The sequence below is a fragment of the Struthio camelus genome, chromosome 2, assembly GCF_040807025.1.
Source record: "Struthio camelus isolate bStrCam1 chromosome 2, bStrCam1.hap1, whole genome shotgun sequence".
Lineage (NCBI taxonomy): Eukaryota > Metazoa > Chordata > Aves > Struthioniformes > Struthionidae > Struthio > Struthio camelus.
In genome coordinates this window covers 147637946-147657020 of record NC_090943.1, presented here as the reverse complement: position 1 = coordinate 147657020, position 19075 = coordinate 147637946, and the positions used below count along the sequence as shown (strand labels likewise).

The window sequence follows — 19075 nt, the reverse complement described above, 5'->3', positions numbered from 1 at the left end:
TCTGTGCCTGAACTTAGCCAGTATCTTAAACTGTGCAGAGGCAGAAATAATAGCGGCTGTAACTTAGGTGCAAGGAAGATGCTGTTGCTGGTGGTTCAGTAGGTGGCATTGTTCTCCTAGAGATTGCTTTAAACCAAGGCTAAGCATAGTATCAGGGTGCAGCTAGGCTGTTTTGTTGAAAGTGTGACAATAATCTACAACTCCAACTTCCTGCAGTTATTAAGGGCTGCTAGTGATTTCTGGACCATTCTTCCAGGCCATTTTCAATTAGCTTTAGTGGCAACAAAATGCAGTGGAACAAGGGCTTTTTTCCCAAATTGCCTTCAGGACTCCTTATGGACACAGGACTTCCTCTGCTGCACCCTGTCCAGGGCTGCGCAGCACTTCTGGCTAGAGCCCTCTGTCTTATGAGCACTGAGAAAATGAGATGTGCTTTAATGAACTCTGTGAAAAACTCTGCTTAATTTTAGAAGAAACACGATGAGTTGTCATTCATGTGCCAAATTTAGAAGATTTGCAAAATTCATGAGGGTTTCTGGTTGGCAGGTGCTTTACAAATGTAATTTATTAATATTAACAGGATTTTATATAAATGTAGGATTTTTTCCTCAAGCCGTCAGGTCGTCACCTTTCATGACACTAGAGCTTTGTCATTTTAAAAGAATATTATAAAAATTCTGTTATAAACGAAGGCTTTCCCTCAGCTTTCACTAGGAAATGCCTGTGCACTGTGCAGTAAAAACTTGAATTTATATGGCAACATTACACCTTACTTTTTAATAACAATTAGAAAGTAGAAAAAATAGTAATTAGTGCAAAATACTTATGGAAGACAGAACCAGAGATTGGTCAACTCAAAGTTTCAGGTTTAACCACTCCCAAACATTAGAATGAGGTTTCAAAATCTACCTCCAAATTTTACAAATGGCCCATCTGTCTTGTGGTGCCCAAAGACCTATATTGGGTCACCCCATATTTCTAGGCATACAGACAGGGAAAATGGTCCATCTGGTAAGATTAAGATAAGCCTTTCCAGGCATGCAAGCTAACAATTACGACTGAATAAGCAGTGCATTATCCACAGCACAAGCACGGGTGTGATAAGAGTAGTCCTGGGAAGTGACCATTCCTATTAAATAATTTGGCTGTCCCATGTGAGCTATTAATAAATTCTTGTGTTGGCTGGCTATTGAGTGTGATATAAAATTGTAAGGACAAATGAGTTTGCTATGAGTATCGTTAGATAGAGATGCAGGTTAGTAATTAAAAAGCCCGTCAAAAGATTAGTGCTCTGTCATAGTCTTTGCAGTCAGAACAACACACATCAACCATTTCTCTGCACAGAGTGTACGTCTTCCAAGTCACCAGTACTGGTGACCCGCAGGCAAGTATCCCCTGAGAAAGCACATACTCATTCAGCAAATGCTCATTTTGAAGGCGTGAAGGATGTGCTCTGTCCGCACAAGATCCTGATGCGTAACAAGAGATGAAGCAGAGGAGTCCTGGCCAAGATGCAGGAAAGACTTTGGTAGCCTGAGGTGAACTATCCCTCTGTCTCTTTGAATGGAGAAGGTAATTAAACCATTATTCTGGATGACTTTTATGAGGCTGCACATGAGGAGAAAAGACAATAGCTTCCTGAATCCAATTTTCCTCCCACACAAGAGCAATCACAATCTGTCCCTAAATATTACTGTGTCTTTGTAATCTATATACTTACTCCTCTGTCATCTGGAGTGCTGAAAACATTCTGTTGTTTCATTAGAGAAATCCATAAGTTCAAATAACATTTCTTAAGTAATGTTTTAGAGAGTTAGAGGCTTTGAAGAAATGAGGAGTTTTGTCAAAGGAGAACAAAACATACCAACTATAACTCTGCACAGATGATTTTGCAGCATTGAGACCTACTTTTTCATTGACTGGGGTTATAAATTATCTCAGAGTCGTTCTGCTTCCAGTTATTCCATCTGTAATCATTCTAGTGTGGTTTCTAATGGAAATGCATACATATAAACATGAAAATACTTCCTGGCGATGCTGAGAGGAAGATATCCTGGGACTTATTTGACAGATAACATACCGTGAAATACTTAAACAAATAGTAACTAACTTGTGTTTTTCAGGCAAACTTTTCAAGCAAATGCATCTGTGAATGAAGAAAAGTAAAACATTTTTCATTTGATATGAGAATGAGTTGGTGCTGATATGAAGCTTTGCCCTATGCCCAGGGCTTTTTTATCTGAGGAGAAGAATAAAAGTGGGGAACTTTTCTGTAAACATCACCTCTCTAACTTCCTCAGAAATAGTTGCTTTGACTGGACTCATTTGACCAGAGCAGTGATTTACTTGGTAAACAGCCACCTCTGAGGTAGATATTTATAAGCAACAGAGAAAAAGGATTGCTTCTAGAGGGCAGTTTATCTCATCTGGAAGAACATATGTAATGCAAGTCAGGTGGGCAAAAGTGCCTAACAGTGCACATGTCTCTCTTGAGCATGAAGCAAGCCTCGTGTGGGCAGAGGTCAGCTCCCTCTCTAGCCAGGGATGCGAGTTGCTCCGCTCCTGACTGTAATGCTTCTCTATCTTTTTTCAGCCTGGACCCCAAACTCTCAAGTTGTCTAATATCACAAAATTAGTTGTGACTGTACTACAGGGAAGCAAAGATGCTTAAGGGGAGGATGGAAGAGGGACAGAACAAGAGAGAACATGATAGAGGTCTTTAAAATTATCAGTAGCAGAGAGAAAGTAGATGAGGAGCGACTGCTCTCTGTCTTAGCAAAATAACTAGGGGATGTCCAGTGAAACTAGCTAGTGGCAGATTTCATAGCAACCAAAGAAGGTGTCTTTTCACACAACACACAAATTAACTGTGCAGCTCCTTACCAGAGGACATAATTGATGCTAAAAGTTTACATGGGTTCAAACGCAGGCTAGAAAAATCAGTGAAAGATAAACATTACCCAAGACATGACCAGATTCAGTACATCCTTAACATGTGCATTTCTGACAGTCTAGAGAATATTTTGGGCACGTTGTAACTATATATGCTTACACTGCTCTTTCTTCACTTTTTTGACTGTTCTTTCTTGCGCTTCTTTCTTCAATATCCATCGTTGATCACTGTGATCTGGAGGGACCTTTCACCTGAACCGGTCGAGCTGTTCATACATGCGCAGGTTTCGCTGCAGTTTGATGAAAGCTAATCCCTAATTCTTTCTCTAGTGCTTATCTTGTCTGCAACATTTAATGGCTGCTTCTCACCATAGAATTACTATTATTCTTCCTGTTTCCTCAATACGATGAAAAAGCTCCCCTTTCTGCAGACTCTCAGTCTTTTCATACAGTGGATAAAATGTGTCTTCATGTTAGTAGGTTAAAGAGCTTTTCTCTGAATTTCCAGTGGATTTAGTCTTAATACTTCCTAACTCTTTCAGTCAATCTCTCTCTTGATAATCTGAGTCTGTGATCTACTCTTCTTCCAGGCCAAATACTATCTACTTTTCTGAAGTTACCTCAGAGCTGAGCAGATCAGATGACCAGAAGATTTCCATCTACAATTTATGAAATAATTTTTAAAAGTACTACAAGACTTTGGGTGACTTTATTCTGAGACACCTCCAAAGTCCCAGGGGTTCACAACTCTTGGGCACTCATTTTAGAAAAAACACATTTTTTCAGAAATTCATGATAAGCTTTGCTTTTTCCCACCATATATACTGAAATGTTTGAAACTTTTGAAGAGTTTATCTCAATAAAATCAGTGTATGAAGTTACATTCATTAAATTTTTAGAAGAAAGAAAATATGTGCTACATTAATATGTTTATTTCTTTTCAAGTAAAATGCAATAGTTAGTTAATTATGTCACTGACATTTACATATAGTCTGGTGCTCATCATTATATATACTGTTAAGGAAATAGCTGCCACCTGGTGCCTTAGTGCTCTAGAACAGCGCTGAACTGAGAAGATTTGGATTTCTGAAAATTTTCAGCAAAAAATAGAGATAAGGTTTCTGACCAAATATTTTTGCACACTAAAAATAGTATTTGCAGCCACTCTACTAAGTAGACTAATAATACCCAGAGTCACCTTAGTTTACTCCAACTTTAATTTTACATTTTCCTCTGTAATCTCAGACTTTTCAGGAAAAAAAAAAACACATTATCAAACTCATCAGGAGAATGTTGTAAAAAGAGAATTATTCTCAGCATTTTCTGTAAACAGAGTGAAACAATCAGCAAGCTGTAGCTGTTTATGCACACACAAATCTTCTTTTCCCCTAGGTGATCTTCATAATATTTGTGTAGTCAAGATCGCAACATTATGAGAGGGCTGTTGGGACTATCCTGAACTGGACAGGTGGCCACGTCAGCAGCCTTCCTTTTAGAGCTGTTTTTAGGCTAGCTGCTTGCTTCTTTGCAGCTGAATGTAGTTTAGGTTGCAGTTAAAGGCTTCTCAAAGCACCGCAGCTGTGGAAGGAAATTCCGCTCCTCTTGGCTGGGTGAAAGACAGGAGAGTGGAGAAGTAAACATGAAATTAGTAAATCTGATTGCACGTGCATTGAAGCCACTCCAAAACACAGAACAGCAACAACTGTAAATTTGGCAATGTCTGTCATCAAATTGGTACATGTTGGTGGTTGATCTTGTGTTGAAATCACCAAGATGAATGAACCCATATCAGAGAATTGGTGCAACTAAGCATGCGCTGCTTAAACCTCATATTTCAACTGAATTGTCATTGACCCTGATGCATCAGCTCTGTGCTACATCAAGGAGAAATTTTGTCTTGAATTATGAAAGGAGAGGGAAAAAAGACCAGCCACAAGAAAGAAGACGTGCACTAACTCTTTATTTCAGCTTTCAGCACTGTTAGTGTTCTTTCCATCACCATGTCCGGGGCTACATATTGGAGAGGTTCCTGGACAAAGAAATCCCTGAGGCTCAGCACTCTAACCTGCAGTACAGAGCAGCAGTAGATCCACTATTCCTGTCAAGGCTTTGGCATATTCTGTCCATCTGGCTACTGCTCTTCACTTTCTAGTTACTCTCCCTCCCTTTTTAAGTAGGCAGAGAGTAAGGCCTGAATCACAGAATGGTTGCGGTCCGAAGGAGCCTCTGAAGATTATCTGGTCCAAGCGCCCTGCTCAAGCAGGGTCACCTAGAGCACGTTGCCCAGGGCCATGTCCAGTCAGGTTTTGAATATCTCCAAGGCTGGAGACTCTACAACCTCTCTGGGCAACCTGTTCCAGTGCTCAGTCACCCTCACAGGAAAGAAGGGTTTTCTTGTGCTCAGATGGAGTCTCCTGTATTTCACTTTGTACCCATTGCCTCCCATCCTGTTACTGGGCACTACTGAGAAGAGTCTGGCCCTGTCCTCTTTATTCTCCCCCATCAGGTATTTATGCCCATGCATCAGATCCCCCCTGAGCCTTCTCTTCTCCAGGCTGAACAGTCCCAGCTCTCTCAGCCTCTCCTCATAGGAGAGTTGTTCCAGTCCCTTCATCATCTTAGTAGCCCTTTGCTGGACTCTCTCCAGTAGTGCCATGTCTCTCTTGTACTGGGGAGCCCAGAACTGGACATAGTATTCCAGGTGAGGCCTCCCCAGGACTGAGCAGAGGTGGAGGATCACCTCCCTTGGCTTGCTGGCAACGCTCTTCCTAATACAACCCAGGATACCATGTGGCCTTCTTGGCCATGAGGGCATATTTGATGGCTCACGGTCAACTTGTCATCCACCAGGACTCCCAGGTCCCTCTCTGCAGGGCTGCTTTCCAGCAGGTCAACCCCCAGCCTGTACTGCTGCATGGGGTTATTCTTCCCCAGGGGCAGGACCCTGCGCTTGCCTTTGTTGGACTTCAGGAGGCTCCTCTCTGCCCATCTCTCCAGCCTGTCCAGGTCTCCCTGAATGGCAGTACAACCATCTCCCAGTTTAGCATCATCAGGGAACTTAGTGAGGGTGCATTTGGTCCCATCATCCAGGTAACTAATGAAGATGTTTAACAGTATTGGCCTCAGTGTCGACCCCTAGGGGACAACACAAATGACTGGCCTCTGGCTAGACTTCATGCCACTGATCAGAACCCTCTGAGCTCAGCACTTCAGCCAGTTTTCAGTCCACCTCACTGATGACTTATCTGTCCTATACTTCATAAGCTTGTCTTCTAGGATGTTATGGAAGAAAGCATCAAAAGCTATATAAGAGAAAGGGCTCCTTTTGCCCTCTCTCACTTCCCTTCCTGTGTATCAGCACAAGCCCCCATCTATCTTAAGCTTTTCAAATTTAAGATGTTGCAAATAATGTGCCTGTTCTACAAATGGAAAATCTTTCAAAGACAAAATCAGGTGACTTGCCCAAACTCAAAGGGTCAAAGACAGGACCAGGATTAAATTGCAGTAGTGATGATCCTAGTGATGATCCTAATTTCACTCAGCTACCTTTTGTCAGCTGACCCTGCTTAAATATTGTACAATGCAATATCTTTTATGCAACTGTTGTTTACCTTTAGCCTAAAGTAATTGATGATGATCCTAATTTCACTCAACCTACCCTTTAATCTCATTTGATGCACAGAAGGATTTTTTTCTCAAATTTATTCTATAATTTATAGAATAATCCTTGATTTATAGAAAGGAGATTGAAGAACTGATGCATTTGGAAAATAAAGTTTGAGAAAACATCTTGAATGTTCCCTACCACCATGATCACTTGCCATTGAAATGTTTAATCTGTAGCTTTTTTGGCATCGTCAAATGCATTTCTGTTCTAGAAAATGTTAGAGAAAAGTATTTTAGGGTTGGTTCTAACAATGTGTCTAACAAAACATCAGCGAGATATTTTGCTATGAGAACTTACAAAAATTCCATACAGCTACCAGCAAAAATCCTGCTTTAAAACTAGGAGCTGTCATGCGACAATTGTACCTTTCCACTCAGTGAAGAATGCAAATGGCTATGGAAAAACATGATCCAAAGCTCTCATAGACACAGCAAGATTTTTGTAAAGTTCAGTGGGTTTTGGATCAGACCCTTAAGAATGCAGAAATAATCAATTAATTAAATATTTAAGTTTACCCATAGGGAACTAAGTATATTTTGTGTTTTAGAAAGCAAACAGATCTAAGATCTGTAGTTCGGACAGGAATAAATGCAGCAATGCTAGATAACCTGTACATGTGCTGAAGAAAGAAATTTTTCTACTTGAGGTTCGAGTAAATGTGGAAACAGCTGCAAAAAATGTGGGAGGATCATTGAAATTATGCAATTGCCAATAACTCTTGGGGCCAAGATTAATTCCAAACTGTTTTAATATACAAATATTTGCCCAGGTTTCTTCTTAGGCATATTTCTAAACAATATCTTTAAAAGTTTGTTCTCCAAAAACATATTAACCAGGACACAAAAATTGAGATAGTACATATGTTTATATTAATTGAGTAAGTCATAGTCTTTGGGAAAATCATACGGTAATTATTTCTTCCAGAGAAGGTCATCCTGTATCAAGTGCTTTATAATAGAGAGAGGTTTATGTAACACAATTATCGAAACAACTTGGATGATACCAGTTAAGACAGGACCAGAATTTCTCACAGGTCAGTTCTGGATTATTCCTGTATGTTATGGAACAAGATTGCTTATCACAAAATACTTAAATGCTGCTGGGAGCAAGACCCAGCACCCAGGACTCTCTGTCCCACGTGAGTACCCTAACCATAGGGCTACGCAGCCACACTTCCTCTTATTTTCTTTCTTTCTTTCTTTCCCCATGGACTCTTGCACACCTGGCTTCACAGTACCTGAGTTTCTTCTCAGCCTCATCAGGAGGGTGGAAAATGGCCCTGCCAGCCCAGCTGATAACCTTGCGTTTGAGGCATGCATATGAGCAGTGGGAGCTGTCAGTCTGAACCCCCCTAGAGCTCTGGTCTCACAGTCTCTGGGCAATGCATTTATCATTAGCCAACCGTACAAAGAGCGAGTAATGTCACCTCCTCAGTGACTGGCTTCCATTTTAGTAGTTTCTGGACAGCATAAGGTATTGCTTGAGCAGCTAAGCTGTTCTATGTCCAAGGCACTTACCTACTTCCATTAAACCATGTTGAGATTTAAGATTGATGGAAGAGAAGAGATAACTACTGTGGTCCAGATTTTCATCTTAGCAACTCTGGTGTAAATTCAGTGATTAAAATTTTAATGATGTTCTCTTTTCCTTGGGATTTTTTGAGTTCAACGGTAAACAGTTAAAAGCTGAGATAATTCAAGTTTTATCATATTTTTCCCTTTGGTCAAAATGGACTTAATTGAGAAAAGATTGAAAGATTGTTAAGGTAAAGTAACGGCCTGAAACTTTGCATGAGTCAAAAATAATTAAAAAGTGGTCTTACAGAGGCAGATTTACAAGATTTGTAATTGTGGACTGGTTGATGAGCTCTTCAAATTGTCATGGTAGCTTAAGAATGACTATTTTGACTTACAGTTAGCAAACGATTAAGTACAGTAACCAGAGCTCATTGACTAAAAGTAAAATAGATAATTAGTTAAAAGGATTTTTACTGTTCTAACAACATGAGGACACTGAACTAAGTTATGCTGAGGTACTTAGCATCCGAGCTGGCCCCATGCGTTCCACAAACCTTTGAGTGCTTTCTTCTAGGTGTTGTCTATCATCATTTATCTTAACCTTTGTGTAATATTCTGTCCATATTTTCTTTGTCTAACTCAAACACTGCTAGGCTGAAGTAGTAGTTTTGCATCCTACTTATTCTACATTATTCTATATAATGTATATAATTCTATAATTATACATTACAGCTCACTGTCCTGTTCCTGTCAAGGAAATGCAAGATCAGGGTATCTAAATAACCAATGATGTATATTGGAAATAAGCCTGTAAGCGCATTAGTAATAGAACTGTTCAGACAAATAACCTTTTCTAGCAATAGAGTGACCCTAAACCTTATAGACATTTTACAAACATTCTTGAGCCTTCCAGCCTAGATATTTTCTTGTGAACCTTCTGAACCTTTTTAGTGGCCTCTGCAATTCATACCCCATATTTAATATTTCCATAGAAATGCATATGCTTTAGGATTTAGCCAGTGGTTTCTCCAAAATGGGACCCATGGATCCTCCTATCTCCCCTCACTTCTTTTTGAACTGTTAGGAAGGCATCTCCTGAGGCTCCTTGGGGTCATTGACCCTCCTGTGAGTGAAGCATTCATAGAGCAAAGCAGAGTGTTCACATCCTATTGAGGCTCTTCTCATGTTCTTGGGAACATGCCTCAGAGAGTGAAGAATCTCACTCGTATCAGTAAATCCTTCTGCAGACATCTTGAAAGTGCCAGTATCCAAAATGCTAACGTAGTAATTTTGTGTAGTAATACACTACAGTAGTCTTAGGATACATTGATCTAAAAGAGTATCTGAGAACATCTGAGATTTATTGATTTGGGAAATGGACAACTTTTTGGATCAAGTCCACTGCCATTTCTTATCAGGCCTGAAGAACTGAACTCTGAATCTGAAAAGGCAACAGTTTGAGACTTAGCCTTCAACAGGGTGCAATAAGAGGACTAAATCATCATAAAACATACTTGATTTATTTTCAGACTCATCTATAGAACACATTTAATTGCTAATTATAGTGCTTCATAATCGACTGATGAATGTGTTTCAGTGCAGTTCAGAAATTAGTGCCTTCTTAGTAACACAAGGATTTTACTAGAGACCCTGCTACTAAACAATTGATTAGCACTAGGGAGAGGATCCCAGTTCAAGTGTCATTTATAGTTTACATGTTTTGGCAGTGTGATTTACCAAGGATGCCATGTATTTAAGATTTTTATCATAGTATTTGTTTAAAGTTCTATATGTTATTATAATTTCACTAGGTTGTTGTCTGATAGAAGTTGTTTGCACCCTTTAAGCTGACATAATGTATTGAATGCTTATTAATACGAAGCTTTTTATATTTTGTATTGGATGCATGAACAGTATATTCCACTTAAAAGCTCAGACATATGGTATTAATAAAGAGTGATGATTCTGGCAAATGTGTTAGAGTTTCCTTTTCTAAATAATGAAGGTTTTTTTGACAAAGAGCTGAAGATGCCAAGGTATCCGTTTTGTAATCCAGCAAGCATGTGCACAGATGTACTTGAACACATGCTCATCAATGCATGTCTGTAAGCTCACAAAAGTATAATGTGAATCACTCTTGGAATTGTCCTGCAAGAGCCTGGTCCAAAGTTTATTTAAATTTATAGAAAAATTCACATTGATTTCATTATATTATGGATGAGGGCTGAAAGGGAAGATTATGGAAGTTTCTTTGCAGACTATCAACTTTAAGAATATTGATTAAATCCTCTCATGGCAAAACTTCCATTGACTGTAATGGGATTGGGATTTTCCCTTTGTATGTTTAGATGTTCAGCTTTATGTGCCCTTTAATGACCCAGAAGTGATGTTCATAAATCTGGAAGTTCCATCATGAATAAATGATCTTCAGCTACATAAAGTAACTCTGCCAGTGCACCGTAACTGATGTTCATATACAGTATTGAGATATTTTAGGGAATGTACATTCATTCTTCATTTGACACCTATTTTACCTTCAGTGCCTGCTGAGATTCACAGACCACGGGCCTTTTCACATCCAAGCTATGTAATGACAGTGCTTACACAGTGCATGATAGCTAGCATGTTTGTTTAAAGTAGTAGAAGCCTTGGTTCAAATGCCTTCTCTGCCCTGAGTGGCCTAAATTTGCATCTCCCGTGTCCCAGGACGCTGTCTTGCCTCCCAGTTATGAATGGGGATGATGTCTGATTAAACCCATCCTAATTTCGATCAGCTATTTAAATATTCACTGAAGTGCACTTATGGGAATCTAGGTCTTCCTTCTCACAGCTGAATACCCCATAAGCAGTAAATTGGAGATTTAGTTAAGACATTGGGTAATTTGTTCTCCACTTTCTGTCCTTTTCACCACTCCAAAATAATTGTTAGTCGCTCCAGTGTGACCTCAGCAAGAGAGGTTTTGGGGACTCTTCTTCTCTCACTCTAGCTTAGCAATTTGAGCTCTTCTCCAGGAGACGTGGTTTAAGAGCTCTTGAAGAGGACAGCTGCAGAATAAGCAGCTGCTGTCACTGCCAAATTGAGCAGATTCAGGTACCAGCAACCAGTGCTCTGTGGCTGAAATCCAGCTGTCACTGGAGTCAGTAAGAAATGAAAAGAAATCACTTTTTTTCTTTCATAATGAAAATAAACACAAACTGAAATGGAGCAATATTAAGTTACCAGTGTTTTGTTTTCTAAATGTTCTTTTCTGAGACAGCTCCTGTTTACTAATTTATTCACTTCTGCTATTTTTAGGACAAGGCCTAAAGTTTTTTCTCTGACAATTTTAGCAGCTGGCTTCTTTTTAAAAAATATAACCTTGTTTCCTTTCCTTTCCTGCAGGTGCTGTTGCCACCTTATGACGATCCTGTGAATGGAGCTGCTAAAGATCCACCACCACCTTATGTATCGGCATAAGTGAAAACATGCTATGTACAGAGGGAGGATAGCTTTACTTTTCAGATGTTGGAGCAATAGTTTGATAATTTCACTTCCAGGATATAACCTCTATGGGTTATACATTGCTGTTTTGCTGGTGTATTGAAACCTAAACTGTATGAATAAAAATCTGTAGATAGTTTTAATAATGTGCTGCGACTACAGTAGTGTGCTGAACTAGTTTCAGAACTATTCTGGGTAGTGATAAGGTAGCAGTAGTCACTGAATAGCTTTTTCCACCCTGTCTGACATGCAGTGCTAGAGAACTCAGAACTCTGCAGTCTCAGTCAGGTTCAGTGTAACTTTCCTTTTTTATTTAAAAAAGTTCCAGAGCATTAAAATGTGTTTCTCAAAAGCCCACTTTCCCCTTGAGAATACAGACCAAGTCCAAAGAGGTGACATTCAACTTCATTCCTCTTCCACAAAAAATTGTTAAATTATTGCAATGAAAGATGATGACTGCTAGAGGAACAATGAGTGTTAGCTACTATTCTCATCAACCTGATTAGTGGGAAACATTTAATTGGGAAAAATGGGTATGGCAAATCAGAGCAGACAAAGTGCTCTGTGATGTACTGGAGCAAGCCAGGATCTGTGGACTACATAGAGTCACTTCGTCCCAGCCCGCAACCGTTCAAAAAAAAAAATTGTTGCCCACTTCTAGTAATTTTCTTTTTCTCTCTATACAGCTTTTTCCGCTCCAGCAACCTCTTAAACAGTCACAAAATCTTTGCTTTTGGAGGTCAAAACCCTATACTTTTAAAGTCACATGTTTTGGTGAGAAAGCTACATCTTTGGCACTCAATATGCAAATGTTTTTCCGTTGGAATGTGCCTGTAAATACTGCCGTGTTCTTTTGAGTGTGAAGTAAATTATGCAGATACTAAAGTATATTTCCCCAAGCTATGGGAAACTTATGCATGTAGCTTCCTCAAGCATTAGCAAATACCTTTTGCGTGTTTCTCATGTACATAAACGTGGGGATTTTAGATTCCTTTCTATGACTGAACTGGTTGTGCTGAGAATCTTTCTCATGGGACTCATCCATCTATGAATGCTTGTGTGAGGTATTTTTTTCTTCCTCTGAGAAGTGCCTCCTGCACATGCAACTTTTTGTTGTTGATGAAAGTTCTACTTTTTACTGAAAAGGAACACAAAAAGGAAATAAAATGAGCGTGTTTCTACCTCTCATCACTCCCTCCCCATGGTGCCTCCTCTGCATTTTGGGGTAATTAAACATGCTGACTGATGCCATTGCACACAGTGTTAGGCAAAGGGCAGTGCAGAGCTGAACCATAATTTGGGAGGACACCAGAAGAAACTGTTCCTGCAGGAGGCGCGCTCTCTCCTGTAAGTGGCCTGACATGCGAGTCTGTGACCTTCCTAAGGAAGACACATGTTCTTGCCCACTGTGCACTGACTCCATTGTGCAGACCAAAGAAAAGGTTTTCCTGCCTTTTTCTGGAAAAGAGTTTTCCAGAGGAACACAGGACTTAAAACTTATTTTCAGAGAGGTTGCCACTGTGATCTGTCCTTGCAGAGGTCATGGGAGGAAAGGCAAGGCTCTCTTTCTGCCTCTCTTCCACACATCTAGGAAAAGGCAGGTCCCAATCTGTCTACCGACGTTTAACTCCATGCTTCACTCGCTCTGAGATCAAACTCAGCAATGCTTTTGAACTAATCTTCAAGTCTATCCTTTGTTCTCTGCCACACTCAAATTGCTCTCTTCAGGATAACTCTATGCACTATTATCTCATTACAATTAGCTTTCAGAATTAAACTGAATTTGGGGGTTGGGCTGGCTTTCTAGGCTTCTGAGCTTCATTTTCTTTCATTCTTGATTGATTTGTGAGGGATTTTAAATAGTCATCTGTTTGAGAAAAGCTGGTTGTAAATACATCTCATCTGTGTATACAAACTTCTCTACAATAAAGGGGTGTTTCCTCAAGACTGTGGAAATCATTTTTGCTAGTTTTTCCAGCACAAGCCTACACAAATTCCTGTCCAGTCAATCCAACATGACAGGATTTTCTCTATAAATGAACTGAAAACCAGTTTTTCAGTCCTTTCACCAACCTTCCCTCCATACTATATAACTGCAGAAAAGACTAGTAAGTTTATCAGGTAATTTATTGTACAATAAAAACAAGACATAATTCAAGCTTTTAGTTTGTTGTCCAGAATTGCAGACAGTTTCCCAGGCCTATCGCATGGTGCTGATGAAGTGCATAGTACAGAACAGCGCTCTCTATTGAAAGCTATGGCTTCTTTTTCTCCCCATGATCTTGGGGATAACATTATGCTAATTCATATGTAATTTTTGTAGACTTTAGCTTGGCTTGCTAAAAAGGAAGACTTTTTTCACTCACAGCATATGTGTATGAGTGTGAGTGCATGTGTTTTTCTGCCAGGACTCCTAATATCTTTTGGATTTTGGCCAATGTCAGTTAAAGGGAGGTTTGGTAAAAATATGACATCCCTGCAGTCAGTGTAGACAGGCAGCTGGGTAGGAGAAAACAGAAAATGTAGCATGAACTCAGCTCTGTTGAGGCATCAGAGAAGCCACATGGGAGATAATTTCCCCCACTCCCGAAGACAAACTATGTTCTCTGGGTTACAAGAAGAGATACAAACTCCAGCTGAAGGTTTTTTGCCTTAGTTGTTGAATTCATTCTCCATTCTCCATTCATTCTCCATTCTCCATTCTAGATGTCTAATCCAGGTGAATTCACAGCGCAGCTTTTCTATAATTCATTTTAAAAGTCAGTCATCTGTGACAACAAATCCATTAAAAACCTGGCTTCTTAGGATCCTGTGCTTTGGGAACTACTTGTTCCTAACTGTTTTTCTCACTGTTCCTTCCACCAAATGCCTTTTTTCCTTCTCCTAGATACTCGGGACATGTGCTTACTCAAATTCTGTCCTTTTTTCTTATCTTAAACTCTGTTATGGCAGTTCATTATTAATAATGCCTAGTAACTGAAGAATGGAAAGAAAATATTTTCAAGGTATGTTGACGTGGAACATCAGACAGATGGAGCCAAAACCAGCAGATAGGAATCTAAACTTTGATTGTACCAGAAATACAAGCAGATGTTTTGTTGAAATCTTCTGATTTTTTAAAAATCAGACATAGGACTTTGCAGGCTTCTCAAAGCCAACATGTGCTAAGGCACAAATCTCGTTTCTCTCATCTGTGATGGATGGTTTCTTATGTGATAGATGGAACAATATAGCTTCTCTTTCTCATACATACGTGTGTGCATTGTGAGAGAGCAAGAGAGAGAGCGCAAAGAGGAATGTGTAGTGGTGTCCCAGCAGTGTGTCACTTGTGCTTGTAAATACATTAATTTTTCTAAAACTATTATTAATAATCATTGTTTTAGGTGCTAGTCTGTCTGTACTCCTGTGGGAAAATCTCTACTTTGTAAAAAGAGTCCAGACTTGTCATGCTACCAGAGACCATATCAGGTCGATTTATGGCCAGAGAAAAGCTTAGCAAGGATGTAGAGGGAAAGATAACTAGTCTGAAACAAATTCCATATTCTCTGCTTTCAAAGTGGTGCATTCATCACCATTATCCTATTGGCCAAAGCACAGCAATTAAGGACACCAACGGACAATTTTAACAAATTTTTGCTAATCTCAAGAAATCTGCACACTGGATGGATATCTGCAAGATGGAAGACATGGCTACTGGTAAGGAGAGAATGAGAGGAGAGGAAATAGTAACAGAGCACAGGAGGGAAAGGCTCATGTGTATCCTTTAAATAGCACAGAGAGACAGATGTCTTTGTATTGATAGGGTTCACTGCTACAAGCATGAATGGTTGACGTGCTCTCTTTCTCCTGTGCTATGGCCAGGAAAATGCTCCTGTAACCTGTTATGTTAGCTGTTATACCAGCTCTGTTTCAGAATTTAAGCACTGGAGTGGATGATGCCTTGTTCTAACCTGTTGTAAGACTCACGATATCTACAGATTTATTTTTCTAAACCTGAAGGAGCACTGGTTACACTCCTACCTAACTGTCTCATTCGATGGAAGGCTCCAAGCATATAGTGGCTACTTCTCTGGAGTTATATCCTTCATATTTATATGTGTATATTAGGTGCAGAATTTGCAGTCAGGTGCCCTGACAGAGCATTTCTTACAAAATTTCTCCGCCTATGGCTAAGGAGATGGAAGAGGAAGTCAATGAGGCCTTCTGCAGACAGCTGGAAGTAGCCTCATGATCACAGGCTCTGGTTCTCCTGGGGGACTTTAACCATCCTGACATGTGCTGAGAAGACAGCACAGCTAGACACAAACATTCAAAGAGGTTCCTGCAGAGCACTGATGATAATTTCTTGACATAGATGGTGGAGACGCCAAGAAGGAGAGGTGCACTGCTAGAACTTGTACTAACAAACAAAGAAGGTCTAGTTGGAGATGTAGAGGCTGGGGGCAGCCTTGGCTGCAGTGACCGTGAGATGGTGGAGTTCAGGATCCTGCGAGGAGGGAGCAGGGCAGTAAGTAGGATCGCAACCCTGGACTTCAGGAGAGCTAACTTTGGCCTCTTCAGGGACCTGCTTAGGGGAATCTCATGGGGTAGGGCCCTAGAAGGAAGGGGGGTCCAGGAGAGCTGGTTAATATTCAAATATCACTTCCTCCAGGCTTAAGATCGGTGCATCCCTCTGAGTAAGAAATCCAGCAAAGCGGGCAGGAGACCTGCATGGATGAGCAAGGAACTCCTGGCAAAACTCCAACAGAAGAAGGAAGTACACAGAATGTGGAAAAGGGCACAGGCCACTTGGGAGGAATACAGGGACGTTGCCAGAGCGTGCAGGGATGCGACAAGGAAGGCTAAGGCCCAGTTCGAACTAAATCTGGTGAGGGATGTCAAGGACAACAAGAAGGGCTTCTTCAAATACATCAATAGCAAAAGGAAGACTAGGGAAAACGTGGGCTCGCTGCTGAATGGGGCGGCTGCCCTGGTCACAAAGGATATAGAGAAGGCGGAGTTATTGAATGCTGCCTTTGCTTCAGTCTTTTCTGCTAAGGCCAGTCCTCAGGAATTCCAGACCTTGGAGACAAGAGAGGAAGGCTGGAGAAAGGAAGACTCTCCCTTGGTTGAGGAGGATCAGGTTAGAGATCTTTTGTCCAGACTTGACATCCACAAATCCACAGGCCCTGATGGGATGCGCCCACGAGTGCTGAGAGAGCTGGCGGATGCCATTGCTAGGCCACTCTCCATCATCCCTGAAAGGTCATGGCACTCAGTCCTCAGGAGCCTGAGGATTGGAAGAAAGCCAATGTCACCCCAGTCTTCAGAAAGGGCAAGAAGGAGGAGCCAGGAAACTACAGGCCTGTCAGCCTCACCTCCCTCCCTGGAAAGGGGATGGAACAGCTCATCCTGGAGGTCATCACTGAGCATGTGGAGGACAAGAAGGTGATCAGGAGTAGTCAGCATGGATCTGAATGGCTTCTCTGATGGGATGACTGGCTGGGTAGATGAGGGGAGAGCAGTGGATGTTGTCTACCTGGACTTCAGCAAGGCTTTGGACACTGTCTCCCATCACATCCTCCCAGGTAAACTCAGGAAGCGTGGGTTGGATGAGTGGACGGTGAGGTGGATTGAGAACTGGCTAGGTGGCAGAGTTCAGAGGGTTGTGGTCAGTGGCACAGAGTCTAGTTGGAGGCCTGTAGCTAGTGGTGTCTCCCAAGGGTCAGTCCTGGGCCCAGTCTTGTTCAATGTATTCATCAATGACACAATGAGGAAGGGACAGAGTGTACCCTCAGCAAGTTTGCTGATGATACTAAACTGGGAGGAGAGGCTGACACACCAGAAGACTGTGCTGCCATTCCGAGGGACCTGGACAGGCTGGAGAGATGGGCAGAGAGGAACCAAAGTTCAGCAAAGGCAAGTGCAGGGTCCTGCCCCTGGGGAGGAATAACCCCATGCATCAGTACAGGCTGGGGGTTGACCTGCTGGAAAGCAGCTCTGCAGAGAAGGACCTGGGAGCGCTGGTGGACAACAAGTTAAGCATGAGCCAGCAATGTGGCCTTGTGGCCAAGAAGGCCAATGGTATCCTGGGGTGCATGAGGAAGAGTGTTGCCAGCAGGTGGAGGGAGGTGATCCTGCCCCTCTCCTCAGGCCTGGGGAGGCCACATCTGGAGTACTGGGTCCAGTGCTGGGCTCCCCAGTCCAAGAGAGACATGGCACTACAGGAGAGAGTCCAGTGGAGGGCTGCAAAGATGATGAAGGGACTGGAGCATCTCTCCTGTGAGGAAAGGCTGCGAGAGCTGGGCCTGTTTAGCCTGGAGAAGAGAAGACTGAGAGGTGATCTCATCAATGTGTACAAGTATCTGAAGGGATGATGTTGAGAGGATGAGGCCAGACTCTTCTCCGTGGTTCCCAGTGACAGGACAAGAGGCAATGGGCAGAAACTGAACCACAGGAAGTTCCATCTGAACTTGAGGAAAAAACTTCTTTCCTGTGAGGGTGACAGATCACTGAACCAGGTTGCCCAGAGAGGTGGTGGAGTCTCCTTCCCTGGAGATATTCAAAACCCTCCTGCATGCGATTCTGTGCAATATGCTCTGGAGGACCCTGCTTGAGGAGGGGGGGGTTGGACTAGATGATCTCCAGACGTCCCTTCCAACCTTGGGCATTCTGTGATTCTGTGATTCTGTGAGATGTTCCAGTCCACAGTCCTGAGCAACCCAAAATAGCAGCCATAGCTATCTAAAGGAAGGCTTGGCTCTGATAAATCAGGATTAGAGTTCTGTCGGGGAAAGACTCTGGTATTTGTAAATGATGTCTCCACACCCATGGATTTGAACCAAAATGGTTCTGCAACGTGGCCAGTTTTTCAGCTAAATAGCTCAGTAGGGTGTGGAAGCCAGATCTGTGACCTTCTGCCTGCAGGCCATATCTTACCTTCAGCAGAATAGGATACCAAAGCAAAAAGAGTGGAAAATCTCATCACTTAGCCAACAAATATGAAGATACTCCAAAGCAAAAAGGCAGCTCTACAAACATATATTAGAGCCCAGACTAGAACAGTTGCTTATTTTAAACAAAGAACTTAGTGAAATTTAAAGTCACTTTTTTTCCTATCACATTATTCAAACCTTTCAAACAGGAGGGTTTTCGGAAAGTTATAAAAGGTCTCTGTCCTTTGTAGGCAGGGCTGGACTAACTAACTGGTCTGAGCCAAGGACACTGGTGTCACTTTGAAGACTGAATGAACAGTGAGGAGATGAATCAGGCATGTAGCAGGGCTGGCTACTTGGCTTACAGAAGCAGCTTGCTAGCCAGCAGAGACAGGAGAGCTGCAAAGCTGCTTTGAGGGAGGGAGCTGCAGCATGGGGGAGCTTCTGCAGCCATTTCAGAGGTCCTCTACTTGCTGCTTAAGGTCAACATGACCAGGAATATCAGTGCTGGGCCACACACAGCTTCATAGCTCAGAATCTGGGCTCCGTTCCAGAACAGAGATGTATCCTGCTAGTAACTCTAACAAGCAGGTTTCAGTTGTTT

At 41.6% G+C, this 19075-nt stretch overlaps 1 protein-coding gene across 1 annotated transcript in view; it reads left to right on the top strand.

Annotated features, from left to right (window-relative positions):
* Positions 1-13502, top strand: part of LAPTM4B (lysosomal protein transmembrane 4 beta) — a 60989-nt gene extending 47487 nt beyond the window's left edge. The window contains exon 7 of the mRNA XM_068932972.1: positions 11459-13502. Coding sequence (XP_068789073.1) covers positions 11459-11533 — 75 coding nt within the window. The 3' untranslated portion in view covers positions 11534-13502. The remainder of the gene's footprint in view (positions 1-11458) is intronic.
* The last annotated feature ends 5573 nt before the right edge of the window (positions 13503-19075 follow it).